This window comes from Hemitrygon akajei, chromosome 4 (assembly GCF_048418815.1).
Source record: "Hemitrygon akajei chromosome 4, sHemAka1.3, whole genome shotgun sequence".
Classification (NCBI taxonomy): Eukaryota; Metazoa; Chordata; class Chondrichthyes; order Myliobatiformes; family Dasyatidae; genus Hemitrygon; species Hemitrygon akajei.
Genome location: NC_133127.1, coordinates 183,755,125 through 183,782,613, shown reverse-complemented (window position 1 = coordinate 183,782,613; position 27,489 = coordinate 183,755,125). Strand labels below are relative to the sequence as shown.

Here is a 27,489-nt window from a genome sequence, read left to right as displayed (position 1 = left end):
TCTCCGAGAAGATTCCGGGAAGTATGCGCGTTCTTAGACGGTCTTGATGCGAAGAAACTTTGAGATCGGGCGCGAGCCGATGTTTGACTCCATTTTGTCAATTGGTGCGCCTGGGTAGGTTGAGACAGCGAGGCGAATGAGGAAGGCAAGCGTGAGTTCAGCACCAACACCCCGCCTTTTGATCGCTGCCAGAGAGGGACTCCGTGAGCGGCCCGTTGCTGCGCGGCTCGCTGCGTCAGGCGGGTAGGCCTTTCTACCTCACGTGCTCCCCCTCTCTTTTGATGAATATCAGTGATAACGGGGTATCAAGATTCTGCGTTTATGGACTGTGGAATTTTTCAAACTGATGTTTTAATATTCTGTGTTTTTTTTAAATCACCTGTTCCTTTTCCATTTCGTTGTGCGAGGGAAGGGTGATTGGGGGGGGAGGGGTTGATGTTCTGTTAGTTTTTTTTGTGCAGGGGAGTGCTTGTTTTTGGGGTCAAAGTTCTCGTTAAGTTTTGTGCAGGGGGAGGAGGATTTGGGGGTTGATGATCGCGATGCGTGTTTTTTTTGTACACAGGGATTAGGTTTGATGTTTCTCTCGGAACGGCTTTCATGTTCTGTCTTTGTTTCATGGCTAGCTGGAGAAGACAAATTTCAGAGTTGTATATGGATACGCACTTTGATATTAAATGGAACTTTGAACGTGCCCCTCCGTGATGAGAGCTGCCAGAATACTAGATTATACTCCTTCCATGTGCAGCTTCTGTGTTGGCTACTCCAAGTCTCAGTGCACCATCAGCACATCCTCCTGCACCCTAGATTGTGCCACTTAGCAGCATTCCCTGACAAACATTTCCTTTGTCAACAAGTTTCAGACTGACCAAAGAGCTCCCTTCACCAAACTGATGGTCATACAGCCTTGTCTCAGTTTGTTCAATGCTGCACCACTGAGCTTATCTTCAAAAAGCACTGCCCGAAGAAAGCAGCATCCGTCGCCAAGGACCCCTGCCATCCAGACCATGCTCTCTTCTTGCTGCTGCCATGTGGCCGGAGGTACAGGAGCCTGAGGTCCCACACCACCAGGCTCAGGAAGAGTTCTTGCCCTTCAACCATCAGGCACCTGAACCAGTGTGGTAACTTCATTCATCTCAACTCTGAGCTGATTCCATAACTTATGGTCTCACTTTAAAGGACTCTTAATGATGTCCTCAATATTATTAATTTCTTATTTATTTATTGATTACCTTTTAACATATATTTGCACAGTTTGCCTTTTTTCCCCACATTGGTTGTCTGTTCGTCTTTGTGTGCATTCCTTCCATTGATTCTATAGAACAAAGAAATCTACAGCCCGTCAGCCCAGAATGTTGTGCTGACCATGAACCTACTCTAGAAACTGCCTAGAGCTTCTCTACTGCATAGCCCTCTATTTTCCTAAGCTCATTGTAGCCATTTAAAAATCTCTTAAAATACCCTATTAAATCCACCTCTACCATTGTCGCTGGCAGTGCATTCCACACACTTACCTGTGTGTGGAAAAACTCACCTCTGACATCCCCCTGGTATTTACTTCCAAGCATCTTAAAATTGTGCCCCCTCGTGTTAGCTATTTCATCCCTGGGAGAAAGCCTCTGGCTATCCATGTGGTCAATGACTCTGATCATCTTGTACACCTCTATCAGGTCACCTCTCATCATCTTTTGCTCCAAGGAGAAAAGGCCAAGTTGACTCAACCTATTCTCATAAGGCATGCTCCCCGATCCAGGCAACATCCTTATAAATCTCTTCTGCACTCTCTTTAGTATCCATATCCTTCCTGTAGTGAAGTGGGATCTAACTAAGGTCTTTTATAGCTGTAACATTACCTCATGGCTCTTGAACTCAATCCCACTGTTGATGAAGGCCATTACACCATACACCTTCTTAACACTGTCAACCTGTGCAGCAGCTTTGAGTGTCCTATTGACACGGACCCCAAGATCCCTCTGATCCTCCACACTGCCAAGAGTCTTACCATTAATACTATATTCTGTCTTCAAATTTGCCCTACTGAAGTGAATCATTTCACACAGCTGGGTTGGACTCCATCTGCCACTTCTCAGCCCAGTCTATCAATGTCCCACTGCAACCTATGACAACCTTCCAGACTACCCACAATACCACCAACTTTTCTATTGTTCTTCTTTGTGTGTATGAATACCCACAAGAAAATGAATCTCAGGGAAGTATATGGTGACAAAGATATACTTTGATAATAAATATACATTGAACTTTCCCTATAAACAGCCCATAGACCAACTCTTGCTATAAAGTGAATCTGTGCCTTTAAGCAATGTTTTTGTGAAGGTACCATTTGGTACCTCCCTTGTCATACAATCAGAAGGTTGTGGATTCAACTCTAAAACATTCCAGTGAAGCTCTCTCCAGGGGTGTATTGCTGGATGGAATTTTTAATTCAGGGCCTGTTTTTAAAAAATAAGATTCAAGATTGTTTATTGTCACACTTAAGAAACCAAGTGCAAAGGAGAACTAAATGAATGCTACTTTGGATCTGATATTGAAAAAAAAAACAAAGTATAGAAAACATAATAAGTATAAAGCAACACAGACAAAATGCTGAAGGAACTCAGCAGTACAGGCAACATCAATGGAAATTAATGAACAGTCGACATTTTGGGCCGAGACACATCTTCAGGACTGGAAAGGAAGGGGGAAGATGCCGGAATAAAATGGTGGTGGAAGGGAGATGAGGATAGCTAGGTGAGAGGTGAAGCCAAGTGGGTTGGAAAGGTAAAGGGTTGGAGAGGAGAGTGGATCACAGGGAAAAAATGAAGGGCAACAGAGGAGGTGATATGCAGGTGAGGAGAAATAAGAGGGCAGAGTGTGGAATAGAAGAGGGAAGGGGGAGTGGAAACATTTCTACCGGAAGGAGAGATCTATATTCATGCCGTCAGATTGGAGGTTACCCAGATGGAATATGAGGTGCTGCTCTTCCACCCTGAAGGTGACTTCATCGTGGCAAAAGAGGAAGCCATGGATCAACATATCAAAACAGGAATTGGAATACGAATTAAAATGGATAGCCACCAGGAATTTCCACTTTTGGCAGATGGAGCAGAGGTGCTCAACAAAGTGGTCCCCCAAACTATGACAGGTCAGTTATGACAGTGACTGTGTCAATGTAGAAATGAGGCGTGGAGTGTAAGCATATAGTGGCAGTGCATGGGGGAAAGAAGGGTGCAGGGGGGATGTAGAGAGGAGTGGTTGATGTGGATGTAGTGACAATGGGGTTAGATTGGGTGGGTTAATGGGTGTTTTGTCAACATGAAGCAGAAAGTGACTTGGTAAATCTGGCAGGAACAAAGGATGTTGGAAAAGATGAGGGTGGGGTGCTGCAGGAGGGGTGTGGGACAGATGTCTAAGAAGGCGTGCCAGAGACAGTGGGGGGTGGGGGCCATAGTGCGAACACAGCCAGTCCTGACACACCAGTCAAGGCCGCTTGATTCCAAACTATTGGTTAATTGCTCATTACAGAACGTCTCTCTGTCGCTTCCCACTCCCTCCCCTCTCTCTTCCCATTTTCCTAACCATGATTCCCCTTTCCCTGCCCCCTTCCCACTCTCAATCCACAATAGAGACACATAACAGAATATGGTTTATCATCACTCACATATGTCATGAAGTTTGTTTTTTCTTTGCAGCTGAAGTATAGTGCAATACGCAAAATTACTGCAGTCCTGTGCAAAAGCCTTAGGCACCCTTGCTATATATATGTGCCTCAGACTGTTCCACAGTTCTGTATAGCCTCCACTGACTAAAATGCATTAGTTCATTGTGTTGGCTTTGGTGCTTGTGGAACCTTATGTGGAAAATGGCTGCTGCAGAGAAGATGCAAGAAGAATGCCCTCAGTTTGAGAAAACTCAATAGATTTCTCAGACTTCCTTGAAGAGTTCTTAGTATTTTTAATGTAAGTTCATGTCAAAGTGTATAATAAAGTGAGTTCTGCTGGCTTCTTCCCCCTTCTCTTCCAGTCGTGATGAAGGGTAGCAGCCCAAAACGTTGACTGTTTATTCCTCTCCATGGATGCTGCCTGACTGCTGAATTCCTCCAGTACTTTGTGTGTGTTACTCTGGATTTCCAGCATTTGCAGAATTTGTTGTGTTTGTGAACTGTATTCACACAGTTCTTATCAGACAGAAAAATGAATGTTGAGATCAGATTAGGAAGGATTATGTAGAATGAGGAACCAGATTTAGAGTGGCATGACTTCTTAAATTTTATGTAATCTATAGCCTTTGACATTGTAACAAATGTTAGTAACTTTGTCACTTATCTTTAAATAGCTCATCTAAATCCACCGACAGACCTTAAGATTGTAGATAAACAGTTTGGAGAATTTGAATTCTTCTGGAAAAGCAACCTTACTGAAGACCTACTGGCTAATTATAAAGTTAAATATATATTTCAGCATAGATACGATGACCTGGACGTATGGGAAAATGTAAGTTTAATTCCAATTCCTACTATTATTTATGCGGATTTGTCAATTTCTCTGATTCTTTGTGCTCTATATTCAAAGAACTTTCAAGGCACAGAAGAAAGATTCATCCCATTCTCCAGATGCTAGCTGGAGAAAGAATTACTTAGACTTGTCAATCATCCTAGCTCTAGGTCTATAACCTTTAACTTCAGGAAGTTCAAGGCGCCCCTAGGGGATAGTTAAATTATAGGGGTTTGAGTCTCACACTTATTCAGATTATTTGACATGAACCTTTAGTTTAATGGAAAAGACTCTGAACCAATCAAATCAAACCTAATCAGTATTCAACCACACAGCTGAACAAGACAATGTTCCTTTCAGGCCAAGATGCAACAGCATACACACACATTCAAAACTAGTGAAAAGAAAAAGAAAACGTATGTAAGAAAACATTTCCAGTCCAAAACCCTGAATAACAAGTCCCACAAATTGATGGTTCCTAGCATTCCAGCCTGTCATTCCACTGAATGAACACTAGAGGGCAGCACAACAGGAGGCGCCAGCCCCAACTGAGCACAAACACCATGTGACACCACCTCTGGCATCTCATCACTTGGACTGCAGCAGGAAGCAAGCTTGCAGCTTCAGGCCTAGTCCTTGCTACAACTGAGGCTACGCAGCTTTCGTTGCCTCCGTTTTTTCAGCCTGCTCTCATGTGTCTCAGTCTCTGCTATAACTACAAAGTGTTTCACTTTACAAATTCCGTTTCTTATGAAGAAGACTGCCGAGCAAGACTGCCGAATAAACACTAAAAACCCTGAAAACCTGGTACCTGAATCGTACTGATCCGGCCCGCATGAAGCTGCATTTTGCTCAATCCGGCCCGTGACCTAAAATGAGTTTGACACCCCTGATCTAAATATCTAAATCATTGATATATAATGTCAAAAGAATCGATCCCAAGACAGACCCCGAAGAACACCACTAGTCATTGGCAGCCAAACTGAAAAGGCTCCCATTATTCCCACTCTTTGCCTCCTGTCATTCAGATACTGCTTTATCCATGCTAGATTCTTTCCTATAACACCACAGGCTTGTAGCTTGTTAAGCAGCCTCATGTGTGGTACCTAGTCAAAAGCCTTCTGAAAATCCAAGTACACAACATCAACCAGTTCTTCTTTGGCCATCCTGCTTGTTATTTCTTCAAAGAATTCCAACTGATTTTTCAGGCAAGATCTTCCCTTGAGAAAACCATGCTAGCTATGGCTTGTTTTATCACGTCCCTCCAGGCACCCCAAAATAACATCTTTAATAATTGACTCCAACTAATAACCCACAGTCTCTTCAGCATTTTCTTCCAGATCTCTGGGGTTACACCATCTGGTCTAGGTGACCTATCTACCTTCAAACATTCCAGTTTCCCTAAGAACCTTTTCTCCAGTAATGGTAACATCAACACTTCATGACCCTTGACACCTGGAACTTCCACCATACTGCTAGTGTCTTCTACAGTGAAGACTGTTGCAAAATACGTATTCAATTCATCTGCTGTTTGCTTCTCCCCCAGTACTACCTCTCCAACATTATTTTCCAGTGGTCCAATATCCAGTTTTGCCCCTCTTTTACTTTTTATGTATCTGAAGAAACTTTTTACTATCCTCTTTAATATTATTTGCTAGCTTACTTTTGTGTCCTCTCTTTGGCTTTGACTTCCCTTATTAGCCATGGTTGTGTCATCTTGCCTTCAGAATACTTCTTCCTCCTTGGGATGTACGAGGGGTGATTGATAAGTTTGTGGCCTAAGGTAGAAGGAGTCAATTTTAGAAAACCTAACACATTTATTTTCCCTACATGTACACATTTAATTCAGTGGTCGTGGAGCATACGGCTCCCTTCTTTGTAGAAGTCAGCATCTTGGACCTCCAGAAAGTGTCCACAGCAGGGGTGATTGATAAGTTTGTGGCCTAAGGTAGAAGGACATGAGGTATTAACTTCAAACTTCCTGCATTTTCACTCAGAGTTGAACTGCACGCGCATGTAACAAGAGCTGTATAACTCATCTCCGTCTACCTTAGGCCACAAACTTATCAATCATCCTTGCTGTGGACCACTTCTGGATGTCCAAGGTGCTGACTTCTACAAAGAAGAGATCCGTATGCTCCATGACCACTGAACTAAGTGTGTACACGTAGGAGGGGACTATGTTGAAAAATAAATGTGCTAGGTTTTCTAAAATTGACTCCTTCTACCTTAGGCCATGAACTTATCAATCACCCTTGGTATATATAGTGTGCCTTTCGAACTACTTTCAGAAATTCCAGCCATTGCTGCTCTGCCGTCATCCCTGCCAGTGTTCCTTTCCAATCAATTCTGGCCAACTCCTCTCTTTCATGCCTCTGATTTCCTTTACTCCACTGTAATACAGATACATTTGACTTCCTCTCTAAATTTCAAGGTAAATTTGATAATATTATGATCAATTGCCACTAAAGGTTCTTTTACTTTTACTCTCTAATCAATTCCAGTTCATTGCATAAAGCCTAGTTAAAAATATCTGATCCCCTAATAGGCACAAGCACGAGCTTTTCTATAAAGCCATCTCATAGGTATTCTAGAAATTCTCGCTCTTGGAGTCCTGCACCAACCTGATTTTCCAGATCCACCTGCATAGTGAAATCTTCCATGACTATTGTAACTTTGCCCTTTTGGCATAAATTTTCTGACTCCCGTTGTTACTTGTAGACCACATCCTTACTGCTGTTTGGGGGCCTGTATGAAACGAGTCAAAATGGCAAAGTTGAATCTTGCACGACCATTCCGATTGTGCGATTCAAACCAGCCTTCAAGAACACACTGAGGGAATGATTGAGACCATACAATTCCTTTTACTGGCTCCAGGTTACCTAGGAACCACTTGCCTATGATTCTATCCCTCCATAGATGGTGAACTTACCCATTTTCTTTTTGCTCCTTCGTTCTACCGTTAAGGAAGCACCCACCCTCCCCACTAGTGCCCTCATCTCCTTTGTTGCTGATGCCACATTTTCTAACACTGAAGGAATGCGTCTTGAGCTTAGTGCAACGGGACCTTTCTCACCATTTATTAATTCATGCGATATCTACATCATTAGAAACATCAACAATGTTTGTCCATCATTCACTTCTAGAGGACTAGAATATAAAAGCAAGCATATAAAGCTAAGGTTTTATAAGGCATTGGTCAGCCGCCATTTGGAGTATTGTGAGCAGTTTTGGGACACATCTTTTTTTTTTAAAAAAGGGTATGCAGGCATCGGAGAGTGTCCAGAAGTAGATTGTGTGATTGATTCTGGAAATAAGGGGGGTAAGCAGGTGAAGACTGATGGCTCTGGGCCTGTATTCACTGAAGTTTCGAAAAATGGTGAGGGGAGGGGATTGCATGGATGGATGATGTCTTTGAAACCTATTGAATATCGAAAAGCCTATATAGAGTGGATGGGGAGGGTATTTTCATTAGTGATAGAGTCTTGTACCAGAGGGCACAGCCTCAGAGTAGAAGGATATTCCTTTAGAGCTGCGATGAGGAGGAATTTCTTTACCAAAAGGGTGATGAATCGGTAGAATTCATTGCTGCAAATGCCATTGGAGGCCATATCATTGGATATATTTAAAGTGGAGGTTGATAGATTCTTGATTAGTAAGGGTGTCAAAGGTTTTAGGGAGAAGGCAGGAGAATGGGGTTAAGATGGAAAATAACTCGCCCATGATCAGATGGTGGAGCAGACTCTGGACGGAATGACCTAATTCTCCTCCTATGTCTTATGACCTAAATAGTTCTTTGAACTGAGAATATGGCTAACTGTTAACCTCATTGGTGGTTTGGAAGCATATTTGGCAAGGAAGAGCAATATCTTCTGTATAGAAAGGTATTTATAAACTAATTGCATTTTTAATGACAATGTAATGGTTTCATGGTTACTTTTAGCAGTCTTTATCAGAAAAAAATCTTTAATCGTTTTAAATTGACTCATTACCATGATTAGGTTCAACCTAATTTTTTGGGATTAAATTTTGGTTGCTGGAACAATGAGTTAGCCACAACTCTTTCATATACGTGCATTTAGTGGCCACTTTGAGGTACACATGTGCACCAGCTTGTTAATGATCAGCCAATCATGTGGCAGCAACTCAATACGTAAAAGCATGCAGACATGGTCAACAGGTTTAGTTGTTGTTCAAATCAAACATCAGAAGGGAGAAGAAATATGATCCCAGTGACTTTGACTGTGGAATGATTTTTGGTGTCAGGGGTGGTTTGAGTATCTCAGAAATTGCTGATCACCTGGGATTTTCACACACTAGTGCTCTCGGAGGATGGTGCAAAAACAAAAAAAAAAAACATCCAGTGAGCGGCAGTTCTGTGGGTGGAAAAAATAATGCCTTGTTAATGAGAAGAGTCATAGGAGAATGGCCAGACTGGTTCATATTGACAGGAAGGTGACAGTGACTCAAATAGCCAAGTGTTACAGCAGTGATGTAACAGAAACGAGGCCTGAAGGTACACTCAGTGGCCACTTTATCAGGTACAGGAGGTACCTTGGGTTTCAGCCTCCAGGCCAACCCTGGTTTCAAATTCCCTGTTTCTCCAATTTCGGACATTCATGACACTCTTGCACTTTTGCATTAAAAAAAAAATGCAAAATTAATGTTTGTTTCTCATTTGCAAGGAAAACGTGTGCAATCACACTTTGTAATTTTCGCTGGATAGACTCTGTCGAAAGGGAACCTTCAGACTAACTGTTCAACCTTGTATCATAGGACTGCAGACTATCAAAACCAGAACATTACAGCACATTTGAGCTACACAGGGGTGTTTCTATAAGAATTAAAAATGTGCTCCTAAGTAACAGAAAAACGAGCAGAGAAAGCAACTGGACTGAAAAGGTGATACAGTCACCAGGTATGATATTTTGTTTGTTTATTTATTTAGAGATACAGCATGGTAACAGGCTCCTCTGATCCAATAAGCCCATGCCACTCAATTGCAAATGCGACCTATTAACCCATAAATCACTTCTGGAATGTGGGAGGAATCCGGAGCACATGGAGCAAACCATGGTACAATCTCCTTACAGGCAGCAGCGGAACTGAATGTGTTGCTGGCTCTGTGATACTGTTATGCTAGCAGCTATGCTACTGTGCCACCCACGTTATATATATTTATGTATCTGTCTGCAGACCGAAATAAAAAGACACATGTTCTGTTTGCGTATTTATACAGTAAATAGATGAGCAAACAGGAAACAAACTTTGAACTTGTGCATTGAGTTGCTCTCAGGTTCACCGGCAATGATGGTGAGGTCTGGATACCTTGCAATGCAGAATGCAGGCCATTAACTCTTGGAATGCCAAGCTGCACTATCTCATTGCAGAGCTGTTATTGCGACCAGGCATAAGAGACAAGTTCCATATGTGAACAGTACAGCCTCAGTGCCAACATCTGCAAATCATCTTCTGCGTGTTGGAGACATGAAGAAAATTGGGGGCAGCACAGTAACAGAGTGGTTAGCACAACGTTTTACAGCATAGACAATCCCTCCCACCCCGCCACTGTCTAAGGACAGACTCTCCGTGACTGGGTGGGTTTCTGGCCCCTCCGACCCCACTGTCCAAAGATACACATCGTAGTCATTGTCAATTGTCCTGCGAAAAGGCTAGGATTAAATCGAGGGATTGCTGGGTGGTGTGACTCAAAGGACTAAAGTTTGGACTGGATTTTCACATGTAAGAACATGCTTTTTCTCCATAATAACTTCAATAAAAAGAGGCAACACGAGTGAATCTGCAGATGCTGGAAATAAATTTTAAAAAAAACACAAAATGCTGGCAGAACTCAGCAGGCCAGACAGCATCCATGGGAGGAGGTAGTGACGACGTTGAAGGGTTTCGGCCTGAAACGTCGTCACTACCTCCTCCCATACATGCTGTCTGGCCTGCTGAGTTCTGCCAGCATTTTGTATTTTTTATTCAATAAAAAGTGCATGGTTTAAAACTATATTTACATCAACAATGAATAATGCTTAATCAATCTGCTGCTTATATTATTGATACAGGCAATCCAGAAACATTAGCAGCCTACTTTTCATGTGTTTTGTATAATCACTCACGCATGAATTGTACATGGCGCCCTGGCAGCAAACTCCCGATTGGCTCACAATACAAAATGTATTACAAGTAAGTGTGTAATATCAGTACACAGTAATTTAGCATACCCCAAAATCTTATGATGAATTCTTTATGTTAATATTCAATCCTTTCCCCTTAAGATATTTTGGCAACACCATGGAATGTGCTCACTACTTTACAGACTTGCAAGGGAGACAAGGCTGCCATATTGATGAACTAGCCATTCAGGATGATGAACCAGAGGAGCCTGTGCTAATATGTGTCAACGGGTCGAATAATTCTCCATCAATTTCACCGTATTACATGAAGCTTGCGACACAACTGTTTGGTATGAGAGAAAGCCTTTTTCCTAATGAAACATCCATCTTTGAGTTGCTGATTGTACAATATGTGGAAGTGATTAGAAATTCCTTTTTGTGTTGTTGATTCTCAGAGAAGTACAATCCACCGTGCAATGTTAGGATCCTTCCAAATCTGACTGTTGTGTGGGACAAGCCTCCAGGCTATTCTATCGCTGATGATTGCATTGGATATCAATTGCAACTCACGGAATTGGCTGGGAATAATATTGAGGTAAGATAAATGTAAGCACAAATCAGGAGCAGGAGTAGGCCATTCAGAGCCTCAGGTCTTCTCCAATATTGAATAAAGTCATGGATGATCTGACTGCAGCCTCAGCTCCACCTTCTTTAACCAGAGGGTGATAAATCTGTGGAATTGCCATGGATGGCTGAGGGGGTCAAGTCATTGAATATATTTAAAGCAGAGGTTGATATGTTATTGATTAGTAAGGGCATAAAAGATCATGGGGAGAAGGCAGGATAATGGTGATAAATCAGCCATGATCAAATGGCAGAGCAGACTCAATGAGCTGAATGGCCTGATTCTGCTCCTGTGTTTTTTAGTCTTATGGTCTTCCCAACTATCCACAATACCACTTCAGCCTTTCGTTATGAAGTGTCTATCTACCTTATTGAAAAAAAACGTATTTCACAATTAGGAATATGAAACATTAAATTAAAAGACAAAAAAACATGAGCTTGCAAACTCAAAAGGATACTTTGCTCTGTTCTTGATTGTCCACCTTAGTTTCAATCTTAGACAGTGATTAGTAGAGAACTGAGGTTTGCAGTAGGACCTATAAATGCAGGTCCATAGATCCTCGAAAGTGGCAACACATGTATATAGGGTCATAAAGAGAGCTTCCGGCACATTGCTCTTCATAAATCAAGGCACTGAGTTCAAAAGTTGAGATGTTGTACAACTTCAACATAAGATGTTGATGAAGCTGAATTTGGAGTAATGTGTGCAGGTTGGTGGTCTACCCATAGGAAAATATCAATAAGATTAAAAGAGTGCAGAGAAAAAATTTATAAGGAAAGGTTGCATAGGTTAGAAATTTATTCGCTGTAGCATAGGGAACGGAGAGAGCTCTTAGAGGAACACAGAATTATGAGGTCTATAGATAGGGTGAATGTATGCAGGCTTTTTTCCACTGAGGTTGGGTGAGACTGGAACTAAAAGTAAAAGTCATAATATTACGGAAGTAGAGCTATAAGAGGAGGTTGGATAGGGACATGGTTGAGAAGATGTGGTCGAGGTGCATGTAGACAGGTCTAGGTAGGCTGAAGAACCTATTTCTGTACTGTAGTTTTCTATGAATCTATAGTACCAAATTTTTACGTTCCAGACAATCTAGAGCTTGGAGGTAAATAAACCATCCATTAGACAGGATTGGTCAACACTGATCTCTCCATCCATTTCCAAGGCTCCTCTCTCCTTATTTCATTCCACTCTCAATATATCAGCAAAGTATCCTTTTATACATTTGCCAAAAGCATAGGTCCATCAGAAAAAATGAATAGCAGTCAAGAACATGGCCTATGATTCTGCCACACAAGATCTAGTAATCTTCAGCTGATTAGACCTTAGTTAGCATAGACTAGTTGGGCTGAATGGATTTTATTTTTGCTCTATTGCTCTGACTGTGATTCAAGTAAGTATACCTTGTTCTAAAATTATCCTCCCAGCTCTAGATTCCCTCAAAAAGATAAATAAAGACAATTTCAGCATCTACCCCTTCGAGGCTTCCAAAATGTTTGTATCAATAAGATTGCCTCTTATCCTAAATTCCAGAAAATATTGAATCATTTTACATTAACTTTCCTTAAAAAACAAAAATCCTCTTCTTTAAGAACTGTTTAGTAGAGTTTCTTTGAAGTGCTTTTCTCAAATAGAGAGGACAAAAAGGTAATGCTTAATGATGCTCTGTATAGTCATAGCAGAAGCTTTCTCCTTTAACACACCATCCATGTTCAATTGAGGGTGACATTCTATTTATTTTTTCCTAAATACTTTCTATTATGGCATGTTAGCTATTGTTCCTTCTACACCCAGACCACCAACATATAATAAGACTCTTTCCATTTCAGTAGGGTCTTGGCCCAAAACGTCAACTATCTATTCATTTCCACAGGTGTTGTCTTACCTGCTGAGTTCTTTTTGCATTTTATATGTGTTGCTTTGGAATTTCAGCATCTGCAGACTTTCTGATGTTCAGGATAAGTCTGTTTTCTGTATACATTCTATAACAGTGGATAACCTCACACTCAAGTCCACCTACTAGATTCTGTCCTGCCTCAGTCTAACCACCTGGCCCTCCAGGCTCCCCTGATTATTAGTTGATTATTTCAGCTGTGTCTTGTTTTAGTTATCAGTGCACTTATGCTTTTTGTTTGTCTATTTAAGTTCCCTCTGTTTTGTCTGTCTTTGCTCACTCTTGAGTTTACCTCCTTGTGTGTACTGATTCTCAAGTCCTAGCCTGTTATAATGGGCTGGGTTGATCAGACCCAACATTTTGAATGTCTGGGAGATGAGGTAATAAGCATACACGTACAACCATGTAACTCAAGCTTTCTTTATCATAAAATAGAAAGCACAAATAAATACACACAATACTACAAAGCAAGTCATAAAGATTTCAGGGCTCATGATTCTTAATTGCCACTTAGCTGTTGCTGTTGTTGGGGGAACTCTGAATTCTGACTCACTAGTGAATTCACCCTGGGTCCTCAACGTTGATCATGATGTCTGGTCTAAGTGAAGTCCAAAGAACTGAGCAAAAGGTACCCCAATTAATATGAGTTCCACAAGTTAGAGGGATTTGATCTTTTGTTCTCATACCATTAACTCAAACAACTCATGTGTTCATTAACAGTGTTCAGCATACCTTTATAAATCAATTAGACACTTTAATGTTCACTCCTTATAAATCAATCCACTAATATTTTTGAACTGAATGTTCCTTTAGTTACAAAAGAACATTAATATTACAAAGAAGTGACAAGCTTGAATTCAAAAAGACTCCATCAAGCCAATTTGACACACACTCACAGAATCCATCAACCTAGCTCTCAAAGTGACCAACAGACATTTAGTCATTAACAGACATCCTGATGTTAATGGCGCCTGAGACTCTGAAGGAATCCAGCTGCTGTCAACAAACATTAGACATTAACAGACCTACTGTGTTACTTTGTACAGACATGACCCATGCTGTGAGTTCACAATGAGTTAAACTGTCATTTTGAACTGTTCAGGCATTTATCTAATATTTAAGAAAAATAATACAACAGAGTTGTGATCTCTACAAACCAATCACCAGGTGAAGATTCTTCCTTCAATTCCATGCTTATTTATGGTCTCCTCCGTAGCTGGATCCACTTGGTTGAAATTTCTCCTGATAGTCCACTGGTTAAAGATACAGAACTTCACCATAACAACCCCAGATCAAATCCAGCCTGGCAACCACTCCTATTGCAAGGTTTAAATGCTCATCTATGCTGTCTGACTCAATTACACATTCACATGTTGGAACATTTTGCCTGGTAGGGACATCATATCTTGTATGTATCTTGAGTACTCTAAATCATGCAAATAATTGTTGTTTCTTTTTTTCCTTTTAGTTGTTCTGTGTGCAGGCTGTTACCAAATATCTTCTAAATATCAACTTATCAAAACGTTACTCAGTGAAAGTGCGAACAAAGATGAAGTTCTGCATGGAAAGCAAGTATTGGAGTGAATGGAGCGATGAAGTATTTATTGGTAAGACTTCTGAGCGCTGTCTTCAGCTACTGCCAGTCATGATTTCCAATTCAGAATCAGGTTTATCATCACTTTTATATGTCATGATATGTGTTGCTTTGCAGCAGTACTAAATAATATATGAAATATACCAAAAATAAAAAAATGTACAATTAAAAAAAACAAAATGAAGAAGTGATCTTCCTTCACTTCTTCATTCAGTAACAATCATTTGATGATGCTGAATTCCCACCCATAAAGCCCAAGAGTTTGTGGACTGATCGTTAAAGATTCATATTTCAAATAGCTAGTGAAACAAACTGAAAAAGGAGTTTGCCCAAGTATGAGGAGCACTATTGTTCTGGTTAGAAAACAAAGGTTGCAGACTGAGTCCTTCTATGTTTTGGTTTCATCAGATTGCACCATCTCATTGGGGAGCAGTAACTGTGATACGGGATAAGAGACCAGTTCTATATGTGAACAGTATAGTCTCGGTGACAACATCTGGAAATCGTCCTTTGTGTGTGTTGGAAACATGAAGAAAATCAGGATGGCATGGTAGAGCAGTGGTTAGCACAATGCTTAACGATACAGACAATCCAGGTTCAATTCCCAATGCTGCCTGTAAGGACTTTGTGCCTTCTCCCTGTGACCAAATGGGATTCCTCCAGGTGCTCCGGTTTCATCCCACAGACTAAAGCTGTACCTGTTGGTAGGTTAATTGGTCTTTGTAAATTATCCTGTGGTTAGTCTAGGGTTAAATCGGGGTTCTGGGCGGCAAGCCTCGAAGAACCGAAAGGGCCTATTCCATTCTGTATCTCAATAAATAAAGGTAAAGCTACAGATTCAACTGTCTGGCAGAAGGTTGGAAAGGGGAGATAATACCATCATGACAAAACAGAGAACCGTTCAGCTTATTCTTCTGGGCCATTCTATGAATGAACTGTTCATTTGGTCGTACACCTCCATCAGCAGTTTTTAATTTTAACTGACATCGGTGAGACATGTTAGTAGATCACTAGCAAAATGGATACAAGGATATTGCTGGGACTTGAGAACCTGAGTTATAGGGAAAGGTTGAACAGGTTTGGACTTTATTTTCTAGAGGGTAGGAGAATGAAGGAATATCTTCTAGTTAGAAGGGAGTGGTTTTGGTGATAGGCAGATGGGCGAAGGGAGAGTGGGACTAGCATCAGAAGCTAGAAGCTGATAGGTGGAAATGACAATGGCCTGAAGATGTTGGATAGAAGAGGAAATGGAGCTTTGAATTAAGGAAGGGAGGGGAGTAGATTGGGGTGGGAACCATTGGGAGGAATGTGTGGGTGATGACCTAAATGTTGGCTAACAGTTTTGAAGGAAGTTGAAAAGCAAGAGAAAGTCTTTTTTAAAAAAACAGATTAGTTTATTTCAGAATAGAACCAGAATCACATGTCACGTGGACATCAAACCATACAGTGAATTTACCATTTGCATCAAATCAAATCAGTGCGGACTCAACTGAGCAGCTGACAAGTGCCAGCATGCTTCCGGTGGTGCTATCGTTGCATGCACACAACTCACTAACCCTAACCATATGTCTTTGGAATGTGGAGGAAACTGGAGCACCCTGAGGAAACCCACACAGTCATGGGGAGAGCATACAAACTCCTTGCAGATAGTGATGGGAATCAATCCTGATCTTATAGCCAGTGCTGTAAAGTGATCACTGTGCTACCATGCCACACCTAGGTTTTGGTATTCAGAAAAGAGAATCAAGTAATGATAATAGAATGAACCTCAAAGTAGTATATGGTGATATATACAGTGCATACTTGGACAATAAATTTACTTGAACTTTGAACTTAAGCCCAGTTGGCTTTTATGTGCCAAGTAATGAGGTCCAGTTGCAGTATGCATCCCTCTTCCTGAACCCACAATCAATTAAGCCCATGTGAAACTTCTCTCTCGAAATTTGTCTCTAAGACTCACTGTGTTCCAAAAGAAATCAAACAGGGCCATGCTTGGTTTAGATATTCATTGTCCAACTGAACAAAAATTGGACTGTTGTAGCAATGGACTTAGAACAACTTTGAGATCTACAAAAGCATTTTAACCAATTTGGCATATTTTGTAAAAATTCTTGAATATTCACTGCTCATGATATTGGACTTTTTGTTACTTAAGCCATTGGATTGGCTGAGAGTAATGCAATTGAGTCTGTTATTTGAGAATTCTCTGCAAGAGTGATGTTAGCATTGTACTTGGCTCTTCTTTGTAGCAACTTTTTCTGAACTTTCATTTGCAAATGGATTGCTTGTCCGTCTTTGTGTGTAGTTTTTCCATTTGATTCTATCATGTTTCTTTGCATCCACTGTGAACATCTGCAAGAAAATGAATCTCAGGGTAGTATTTGGTGACATTTATGTCCTTTGATAATAAATTTACTTTGAACTTAGACAAGAAAGTTTTTTCATGGCTTAAAACAATTTGCTTGTTTGCAGAACCCAAGAAGTTATTTAATGGACGGGTCGTGGCAATTGTATTGCTCATGATTGCTGCAATGATAATACTGCTTCTGAGCTTAATTTTCAGAAGGTAATTTCATGACCAAAATATTTACTGCAAGTACTTCCTGGTGTATGCACCCTTGTCTATCCTGACAAATTCTCACTGCGATTCCTTTCCTGAGATTCTGGCACAAATTCAGTACAAAGCTGGCAAGATACAATCTGCACCCAAGAATCATCTTGCCAATCTTCCTTCAAAATTGTGCCAACAGATACAAACTTAGTGGCCACTTTATGAGGTACAGGAGGTGGGTAATAAAGTGGCCTTTGAGAGTATTTTCATGATTTTAGAGACATTCATGCCTTATTAGGACCTGCACACAAGGCAGGTCCCAATATAGGAACGTGGGATAGGTGTAGAGTAGCTCAAAAATCAGCATGAACTTGGTGGGCTGAAGGGACTTTCTGTGCTGTACATTGAGAAAGGATTACCAGCCCTCCAAGTTCAACAGGAAAACTCAAAGAATTAGGTGAACCTTCAAAATTGGCAAAATAAACTTATAAAATCATTTAGCCTCTAAATGACTTGTATGGCCTCCCTTATTCTTTGGGCTTGGGAGGTTATTGAGAGAAAATAGTTTTTGAGGAATGCCTGACCCCAAAGGCAGTTACTAACAGATTAAACTTTCACCATTGCTTAAAATTCCAGGATACTGAAATCATCAAGCGTTTAAAATTGTAGCTCCCTGAAACCTTCTGGGATTAAGAAGCAATTTAAATATTGTAAACACTACCAAAGACATGAAGTGCCCTACCTAGTAACAGATTGTTTAATATCCTCATGGATTGGACCTGAAAAATGACCTGACAGGCATTGGGGAATTCAGTTTCATGTTGTTTAAGCAGCAAACTACATTGCAATCAGAGAAATTAATTGAATTATGTCATTTCCACGTTCCTTATCCGCTCTCAATATTGTTGATTCCAAACCCCCTCTTTGTTAAACAGCAGTCTTTATAGTGAAGTTTACATCCAATGAATCATGTTTAAAGTTTTAAAAAAGAATCAAATTCTTCCTCCTTGCCTCTGTTGTCCAGACCTAATTTGGTCTCATCTATTCACCTTTGCCAATTTTCTCCCATAACCTTGTATTCAGAAGGTATAGAACCCTCGTGGGGTAGAATTTCTGGCTGATTGTCTTTCTCTAATCCTTTGAAACAATGGCTATGAACTGGCCTTAGGACTTAGGGACACAAGAGATTCTGCAGATGCTGGAGCAACTCATGAGATGAAGGGTCTCAGCCCAAAACATTGCCTCTTTATGCCTTTTCATAGATGTTGCCTGGTCTGCTGCATTTCTCCAGCATTTTGTCTGTTTTTCATAGGCTTCAGCATCTTCCTACACCACAAGATATCATGTCCTTCACCTGGACTGTTGCAGAAAGGATTACTGCAAGACAATTAAGAGTGATTGTCTGGTTGGTAATCGCGTCTTAACTCTGGAGAACTGAGATCAGTAATAGTGGCAATGTGGGAAAGTGTGAGCCAAACTCTCCTCACTCTGAAAGTAATTGTCGCTGCCCAGAAGAATGCGATAGAAAAAAATACTGAACCATATGCAAGTTATATATTCATGGAAAAGTGTATAAATTAATGTATATATATTGCTTTACTTGAATATACAATTCTCAAAAAAGGGTGATCTTGACTTTACAAGATAGTATTACAAGTATATTGTTGGCAAGTATATCTGTCCTCTAGGCCAAAAAAGAAACAGAAGGAGGAAAATTTCTGTTAGGCTGTCAATTAACTACTACACCATCTTGCAAACGCAAGGTCTTCTATCTAGTGGTAGAAACAGATATATTAGGGACATTTAAGAGATGCTGAGATAGGTACATAAATGATTTTAAAAAATTGAAGACTACGTGGAAGGGAAGGATTAGATTGATCTTCGAAAAGGTTGGGAGTTCGGCACAACGTTGTAGGCCAAAGGGCCTGTACTGTGCTGTAATGTTCTTTGTTATATCTCACTTTTGTAAAATAGTACATACAAAGTAGTTTAAAACGTTGAGCAACAAACAAGATGCTAGAAGAACAGGCTGCATCTCCAGAGTGAAATAGATAGTCAATGTTTTAGGTTGAGACTCTTTGTCTGGACTGAACAATAGAGGAGAGATAGCTGGTATAATAGGGTGAGAGGAGAGAATGAGGGAAGATCTGGTGGTAATAGATGGATCCAGGTGAAGAGGGGTGATAGACAGGTGGAGGAGGGGAAATTAGAAATGGAGCTGGGCAGAGTGATAAACTCTGCACCTTGTTTGTTGCATAAGCAGTCTTTTCTGCCTTCAACTGAAAATGTGTATTGATTGATATATCTACAATTGCTTAGGTACAAAGACTTTATATTCAGACAAGTTCCTGATCCTCAGAAGAATTTCAAAGAATTGTTTGAGGAATACAATGGTGATTTTCAGGTTGGTGGACATTAATAAAATGCTTTCTTTTTCTCTTACTGTTAAGGACATGCTACAGCCATATAACACATTGGTATGACAACATTTGGTGTATTGGATAACCCTGCTGACAGGATGGATGAAATTGTACTGGAGAGGGTCCAAAGGAGGTTCATGAGAATGACCCCAGGAATGAAAGTGTTAACGTATGAGGAATGTTTGATGGTTCTGGGCCTGTATTCATTGGAGCTTAGAAGAATGGGGGGGCGGGTAATCTTTTTGAAACCTACCAAATATTGAAAGGCTTAGATAGAGTGGACGCAGAGAAGCTGTTTCCTATATTGAGTGAGTCTAAAACCAGAGGGCACATCTTAAGAAAATTCAAGGACATCCCTTTAGTACAGAGAGGAGGAGGAGTTTCTATAGCCTGAGGATGGAGAATCTGTGGAATTCCTTCTGCAGACGTCTGTGGATCCCAAATCATTGGTGTTATATATTCAATATTTCAGTAGTATTTGTGTAATATTGTAAATATATTGTTTAAGGATTCTTGTTTGTTTAAATAATTAATTGCAGGTTTTATATATAAAAATAAGTGAATTGCATACATTATGATGATAGCATGTGTGCAGCTTGCTTAAAGTAAACACTAAGTTAGACTCACTTTTCAGACTCTTGTCTTTTCCTTTTAATTAGTTTGATGTTTTGTAGTTACTAAACATAACAATTGAGTATATTTAAACTGAAGGTCAATTGGTTCTTAATTATTAAAGGTGTCAAACGTTACGTGAAGAAGATAGAAGAATAGGGTCGAGAGGGATAATAAATGGAAGGACAGAGCAGACTCAATGCACAGAATGGCCTAATTATGCTTTGATTTCTTATGGTCTTTAAAAGAGATTTACTAGAATGTTACCAGGGCTGAAGGGTTAGTTATAAGAGGAGGTTGGAGAGGATATGACTTTTTTCCTTGGACCATAGGAGACTGAGTGGTGATCTCATAGAGGTGTATAAAATCACGAGAGGTATACAGTACTCTCTCAAATTCTTATGCACATACAGTGCCTATAAAAAGTATTCACTCCACCTGGAATTTTTCAAGATTTACAACTTTGAATCACAATGGATTAAATTTGACTTTTTTGGTGCCGATCAGCAGAAGACTCCTTTGTGTCATAATGGAAACAAATTTCTCCAAATTGGTCTAAATGTTTACAATTATTTTTTTTTAAGTGATTGCATAGTTACTCATCCTTTTAAGTCCGTACAGATGTCCTCCCCCCTTTACAAAGATAGTGTGCCTATGAAACCTTTCTTAAGCTGAAATGGTGTAAAGCAAAGAATCATTAATTTATATGGGAAAAATTTTCATAAAAGTGAAAATCCTCTTTGTAATGTGAAAACAGCTTAATAATGCAGGTCTTTTGTAAAAGTGAAGTGGCGTAATGCGAATATTTGTAAAATGGGGGACACCTGTATTTAATAGATGTACCTTTGGCAGCAATTTGTAGCCTTAAGTCTGCATAGAAAGATCTCTATCAGCTTTGTACATCTGAACACTGCAATTATTTCTCATTCTTCTTCACAAAATTGCTCAAGCTCTGTCAGATCACTTTGGGATTGTGAATGATCAGCTCTTTTCAATTCCAGCCATAAATTCTCAGTTGGATTAAGGTCTAGACTCTGACATGGCCACTTCAGGACATTAATTTTGTTGTTTGTATCCAATTCGGTGTAGCTTTGGCATTATGCTTAGAGTCATTGTCTTGCCGGAAAGCTAAGTCACATTCCTCTGCTAAGTCACAGTTCTCTGATAGACTGCATCAGGTTTTAGTCTGATGGCCAAAAAACTCAATTTTGGTTTCATCAGACCACAGAACCTTTCCACATGCTTTCTGGCAAACTCTAGCCAAGATTTAAGGTGCTTGGAAGTAGGTATCGAGGAGATGTCAGGAGTAGGTTTATTTTTTACGCAGTGAGTGGTGAGTGCATGGAATGGGCTGCTGGCGACGGTGGTGGAGGCGGATACGATAGGGTCTTTTAAGAGACTCATGGACAGGTACATGGAGTTCAGAAAAATAGAGGGCTATGGGTAATCCGAGGTAATTTCTAAAGTAAGTACATGTTTGGCACAGCATTGTAGGCTGAAGGGCCTGTATTGTGCTGTAGGTTTTCTATGTTTCTATTTCATATAAGGTTTTTTTTCAACAGTGGCTTTCTCTTTGCCACTCTCCCATAAAGCTGCGACAGGTGAAGCATCTGGTCAACAGTTACTGTATGCGCAGTCTGTCCTATCTCAGCTTCTGAAGCTTGTAACTCCTCCAGAGCTGTCATAGATCTCTTGGTGGCCTCCCTTGCATAATCACTCAGTTTCTGAGGACAGCCTGCTCTAGTCAGATTTACATGTATGCCATATACTTTCTATTTCTTGATAATTGTCTTAACTGTACTCAAAGGGATATCAGTGACTTTGACATTTTCTTTTATCTACCCCTGGACTTGTGCTTTTCAATAACCTTTTCACTGAGTTGCTTGGAGTGTTCTTTTCTCTTCGTGTGTAGTTTTTGCCAGCATCTGACTAACCAACAGTCGGACCTTCCAATCAATTGAAACACATAGGTGAACTCCATTTAATTGATTGTGACTTTCAAAACCAATTGGCTACAGAAGTGACGATTTGGTGTGTCATATTAAAGGGGGTGAATATTTATGCAATCAATTATTTTGTGGTTTATATTTGTAATTAATTTAGATCACTTTGTAGAGATCTGTTTTTACTTTGAGATAAAAGTGTCTTTTTCTATTGATTAGTGTCAAAAAAAAAATTAAATCCACTGTGTTTGAATGTTGTAAAACAATAAAACATGAAAACTTTCGGGGGGGGGGGGAAATACTTTTTATAGGCACTGTATATAGAGCCAGGGTGCCTAAGACTTTTGATCGGTAATGTTGTAATTGAATGTATTACTCTGTACTGCTGCTGCAAAAAGAAAACAAATTTCATGACATCTGAGTGATGAGAAACCTAATTCCGATATGGGTCCCTATTGCGGACTGAGAGTGGGAAGGGGGCAGGGTGAGGGGAATCATAGTTGGGGAAAAGGGGAAAGGAGAGGGGGAAGAGCAGGCAGCACCTGAGAGACATTCTGTAATGGTCAATAAACCAATTGTTTGGAATCAAATGATCTTGCCTGCTGTGTTATGCCTGGGTCTGTCTGCACCCGCGTCACCTCTTTCCCCACACTCCTTCTCTGCCACTTGTCCCACACTCCTCCTGTGACACTCTACCCTGACAATTCCCAAAATCTTTTACTCCTGCTAGATTTACAAACTTGCTGTCTGCTCCAAGTTGACAAATACAGTGCTATGCAAAAGTCTTAGGCACCCTAGCTATTTATATATGCCTAAGATTTTTGCACAGTAGTGTAGCTAGGACGAATGCACACAGTCTTTTCCCCAGGGCTAGCAAATCAAGAACTAGAGGACAGTAGTCTGTGGGAAAAGATTTAATTGTAACCTGAGGGCTAACTTGAAAAAAAAACAGGGAGTGTTACTTATAGGGAATGAGCTTCCAGAGGAAGTGGTTGAGGCAGGTGCAAGAACAACTTCCAAAAGTCAGTTGGACAGATACATAAATTGGAAAGGTTTGGAAAGGTATTTGGAGAAACAAAGGCAAATGGGATTAGTTTGGTTCAGCATTTTAGTTAATATGGAACAGTTGGGCTAAAGGGTTTGTTTTGCATGTTCTGTTCTGCATGACTCTGTGACTAAATGGCAACACAAGCATCTGATTTGTCTACTCCTGGTGGCCTCCTTCATCTCATCCTTTCTGGAGCTGCCATTCCAACAACCCCTGTTGGAGTAATGTCACCAGAAGAACTACAGTGGTTGAAGTAGACAGCTCACTACTGCTTCCTCAAGGACAGTCAGGAATTGACAATTAAATATCAGCCCCACCTCTGATGCCCTTATCTTGTTAATTAAATAATTAAAGGAATGGTCTATTTTTGAGTGCCAAACTCCCTGGCAGCTAGAATGAACTGAAGAATATACTAATACATTTTTTCCTTGCTCAACAGAAATGGATTGGCTGTCAGATACCAGCTTCTAAATATGAAGAATGTGCAACAGTTGTCATTGAAGAACGCACAAGACCTGAATCACAAGTTAAGAAATATTCTTCCATCACAACAGACCTCTTCACAGCTGAAGATTATCGTCATTCCACGGGTAAAGCTGTGGGCCAGATTTCTTAATTACCAACTTCTCTTGCTTAATATAACCCTGAAGCAGGGTTTTAACCAGAAGTCTCAACAATTCCTTTCTCCCTACATAAGCTACTTGACCACTGAGTTTCTCCAGTAGATTATTTGTTTCCTCGACAATATCATCTTTATTTATTTGTACCATATACATTGAAACATACAGTGAAATTCATCATTTGCATTACATTAAGTCAGCAAAGATTGTACTGGGCTTTAAGCAGCAACAGAGAAAATATAGAATGCCCATGACTCACTAACCCTAATCCATGTGTCTTTGGAATGTGGGAGGAAATGTGGAACAACTGGGGGAAACCCACGTCGTCACAGGGAGAATATACAAACTCTTTAAAGACAGTGGCAGGATTTGAACACCTATCAGTGATTGCTTGTGATATAACGTGATTCGCTGATGGCAACGTTACCATACCAATTGTCATTGTCAGTAAATATTCCTCATGACCAAGATTGCTGAGCTGAAACATTAACGAGGATTGCTGAGTAATTTCAGTATTACTGATTTTATTACAAATGATTCAATTTAGGTCTCTTCTCTGAGAGCAATAAAAATAAACAGAAGTTATTTCAAATTTCATCATCTGTATTTGTCGAAACTGAGCCTCCTCATTCCTTTAGATAAGACTTTTCTACTTGCTCCCTTTTGTTGATATACCCACAGATAGATAATGACTGATCAACAATGTATCATACCAAATAATATTTTGTTCTATATACAGAGCATGCATTGCGTCACGACTGTGAAAATAGATAGGGAATTATTGAAAAAAATAATGAGCATATAGTTCTAACTATTTTTATATCTTTACTGAGAGTTTTATGTTTTTATATGGTATGAAATGTAAGATTTTATTGAAGAAAAATAACCCAGTTGGTTTAGCATTTCTTGCAATAAACTATTGGGGTTCATAGCTGGAGGTAAGCATACTGTAAGATTTCAACTGCTCAGGGAGCGTTAGCATGGGTTTCTGAAGAGAAGGTCATGCCCATGAACCCAAATAGGCTTTTTGACATGGGATTCTGTGGATATTACATAGACTTCTTCAATTCCCTCACAAGAGATCAATAAGTCGTGCAATTAAAAGCACATTATTTGCCCGGTTAGGGGATTAGCTCAGCAGGGGGAAAAAAATGGGTGATTTAATTAAACTCCACACTTACCAGTTGTGACCAGTGGTATTCCATGCTGATTTGTGCAGGAACCTCAACTAATCACTTTTTTATTATCAGCTTATCAACAGGCTAGACAGACACATATACAATGTTGCTTTAACATAAATGTTGTCTTCAAGAATTATTGGACTGTGGCTTGATTCCAGAGGACTGGAAAATTTCAAATATTACTCCACTCTTGAAGAAAGACGTGAATTTATAGACCAGTTATCCTGACCTCAGTGGTTGGGAAGATGTTGGAGTCAATTGATAAAGATGGGTTTATGGAGCACTTGGTGACACAGGACAAGATAGGACAAAGTCAGCATGGTTTCCTTAAGGGAAAATCTTGCCTGATGACCCTGTTGGAATTCTTTGAGGAGATTATAAGTAGGATAGATAACAGGGATGCAGTGGATGTTGTATACTTGGATTTCCAGAAGGCCTTTATCAAGGTGCCACATGTGAGACTGGTTACCAAGTTACAGGGAAGTTACTAGCATGGTTAGAGCATTGGTAGGAGGCAGCGAGAGAGAATAAAAGGTTCCTTTTCTGATTGGCTGCCAGTGACTAGTGAGTGGTGTTCCACGGGGGTCAGTGTTGGGTGCGCTTCTTTTTAAGCTATATATCAATGATTTAGATGATGGAATAGATGGCTTTGTTGCCAAACCAGGGATCTGTTAATTTTAATGAGACGATCAAGTATCAATTTGATTGAAGTCTTCAATTTGGTAAGCAGAAAGAGAGAAAAATATTTCCAGTGGTTGGGGAATGAAGTGAATGGGTTACCCTTTTAAAAATAAGAGAGCTTTCAGAGGTAACAGTGGGAAGCAGCTGGACACAATAGGGAGGTGGAATTGTCTACCACAAATAGCTTGATATTTAATTTTAATTCTGAGATTAATAAATTTGTTGACCTTAAGTATTAAGTGCAACAAGCACAAAATGCTGGAGAAACTCAGCTGGTCAGGCTGAGAGGAATACACAGTTGACGTTTCAGTCCAAGACCCTTCATCGGGTCTCTTTTTCCCCCCTTTCCATAGATGCTGGCTGACCTGCTGAGTTCCTCCTGCATTTTGTGTGTGTTGCTCTGGATTTTCAGCACCTTCAGAATCTCTGCACTCAAAAGTATTTACTACTCTGGATAGAATCACTGATGAGCCTGCATCTCTTAATTGGCAGGACAGATTCTTAGAGCTAAAAGTCTTCTCCTGCCACAATATATTATTATACAATGAATTATTGTCCAGTAATTTGTTGATTACATCACCAGTTTGATCACCAATCAGAGAATGGTAGGACAGAATTGACCGATGGGTGAATCACATCTATATCATGTGTACCTTATAATCATAAACAGAAACTTTATGGTGCACTGAATTGGGGTGGGGTCACTGGTATAAATCAGGTTCACTAGATGAAACAACTCCCTGCTACTTCCATTTCAGTAGGTCATGAGTGAGTTGAATTTGAAAGCATGGAGACATATTTCTCTTCATATTTGTGCATATGACAGCATTTGATACCAATGCACTTTGACCTTACCACATAAAAGCTCTATATTAATCCATAGTCAAGTTTATTATTGGCTTTTCATTTCAGAAAGAGAGTTTACTTGTCAAAAATGATCATGTGTATCCTTAATAAGATGGACTTGAATTGTCTTATATTATCTGTAATTTTCTAATAGCTATCTTTGATATGAAGTGAACTGTTAAATTTACTAGACACAGAGTGTTTAATTTTTTTTCTACAATGTTGCAATTACTTTTAAGGAAAATTGTACCATCATAGCTTTCTTAGACATTGCACTTGATTTTTTTTTTCCTATGGTAACATACTCATTAAGATAGTGGACTAGCCAGTTAGCCTATCATATGGCAGCAACTCAATGCATTAAAGCATGAGTCTAGGCACCAGCAAAAGACCGCAGGTAGGCAATGGGGAGTTTTCCACAGCATTAAAAATTATTGTCACTTTTGCTTTCTTTGTTTTTCATTAAATGGCTTTTGGAATCTGCAATTGAAAGATGTATAAAAACAGTGCAGATCTATGGATGATTTGGGAAGAAGAAATTCTCAGTAATTTGTGAAAATGTCATAATGCATTAAATAAATGTTTCCTCAAAAGCTGAGAGAATGTGCATGTATTTTTTGTTAAATACTTGAGGCAAATAATTATGGCCAAAATTAGTGTGCTTTCATAGAGGATAAATGACATCAAGCTCATCAATGAGTTGCTTTTATTTCTACAAGAACACAAAATGAGAAATAGGCTGAGGAAGCCTGAAGAACCTTTCAGCCTATCCTGTTCTATCTAAAACAGGGGTCCCAACCTTAGGACCACAAACACCTCAGTTAATGGTAGGGGACCATTACATAAAAACGGCTGGGAACCCCTT

General features: G+C 39.9%; 1 protein-coding gene across 2 annotated transcripts in view; it reads left to right on the top strand.

The window, feature by feature from the left end:
- Nucleotides 1-27,227, top strand: part of LOC140727024 (interleukin-13 receptor subunit alpha-2-like) — a 93,038-nt gene extending 65,811 nt beyond the window's left edge. For both annotated transcript variants that reach the window (XM_073044185.1, XM_073044183.1), the window contains 9 exons: nucleotides 4,330-4,487; nucleotides 9,264-9,405; nucleotides 10,559-10,679; nucleotides 10,772-10,959; nucleotides 11,065-11,204; nucleotides 14,597-14,735; nucleotides 17,195-17,288; nucleotides 19,593-19,677; nucleotides 23,736-27,227. In XM_073044185.1, the coding sequence (XP_072900286.1) occupies nucleotides 4,330-4,487; nucleotides 9,264-9,405; nucleotides 10,559-10,679; nucleotides 10,772-10,959; nucleotides 11,065-11,204; nucleotides 14,597-14,735; nucleotides 17,195-17,288; nucleotides 19,593-19,677; nucleotides 23,736-23,912 (1,244 nt within the window). In that variant the 3' untranslated portion in view covers nucleotides 23,913-27,227. The remainder of the gene's footprint in view (nucleotides 1-4,329; nucleotides 4,488-9,263; nucleotides 9,406-10,558; nucleotides 10,680-10,771; nucleotides 10,960-11,064; nucleotides 11,205-14,596; nucleotides 14,736-17,194; nucleotides 17,289-19,592; nucleotides 19,678-23,735) is intronic.
- Nucleotides 27,228-27,489: the final 262 nt, after the last annotated feature.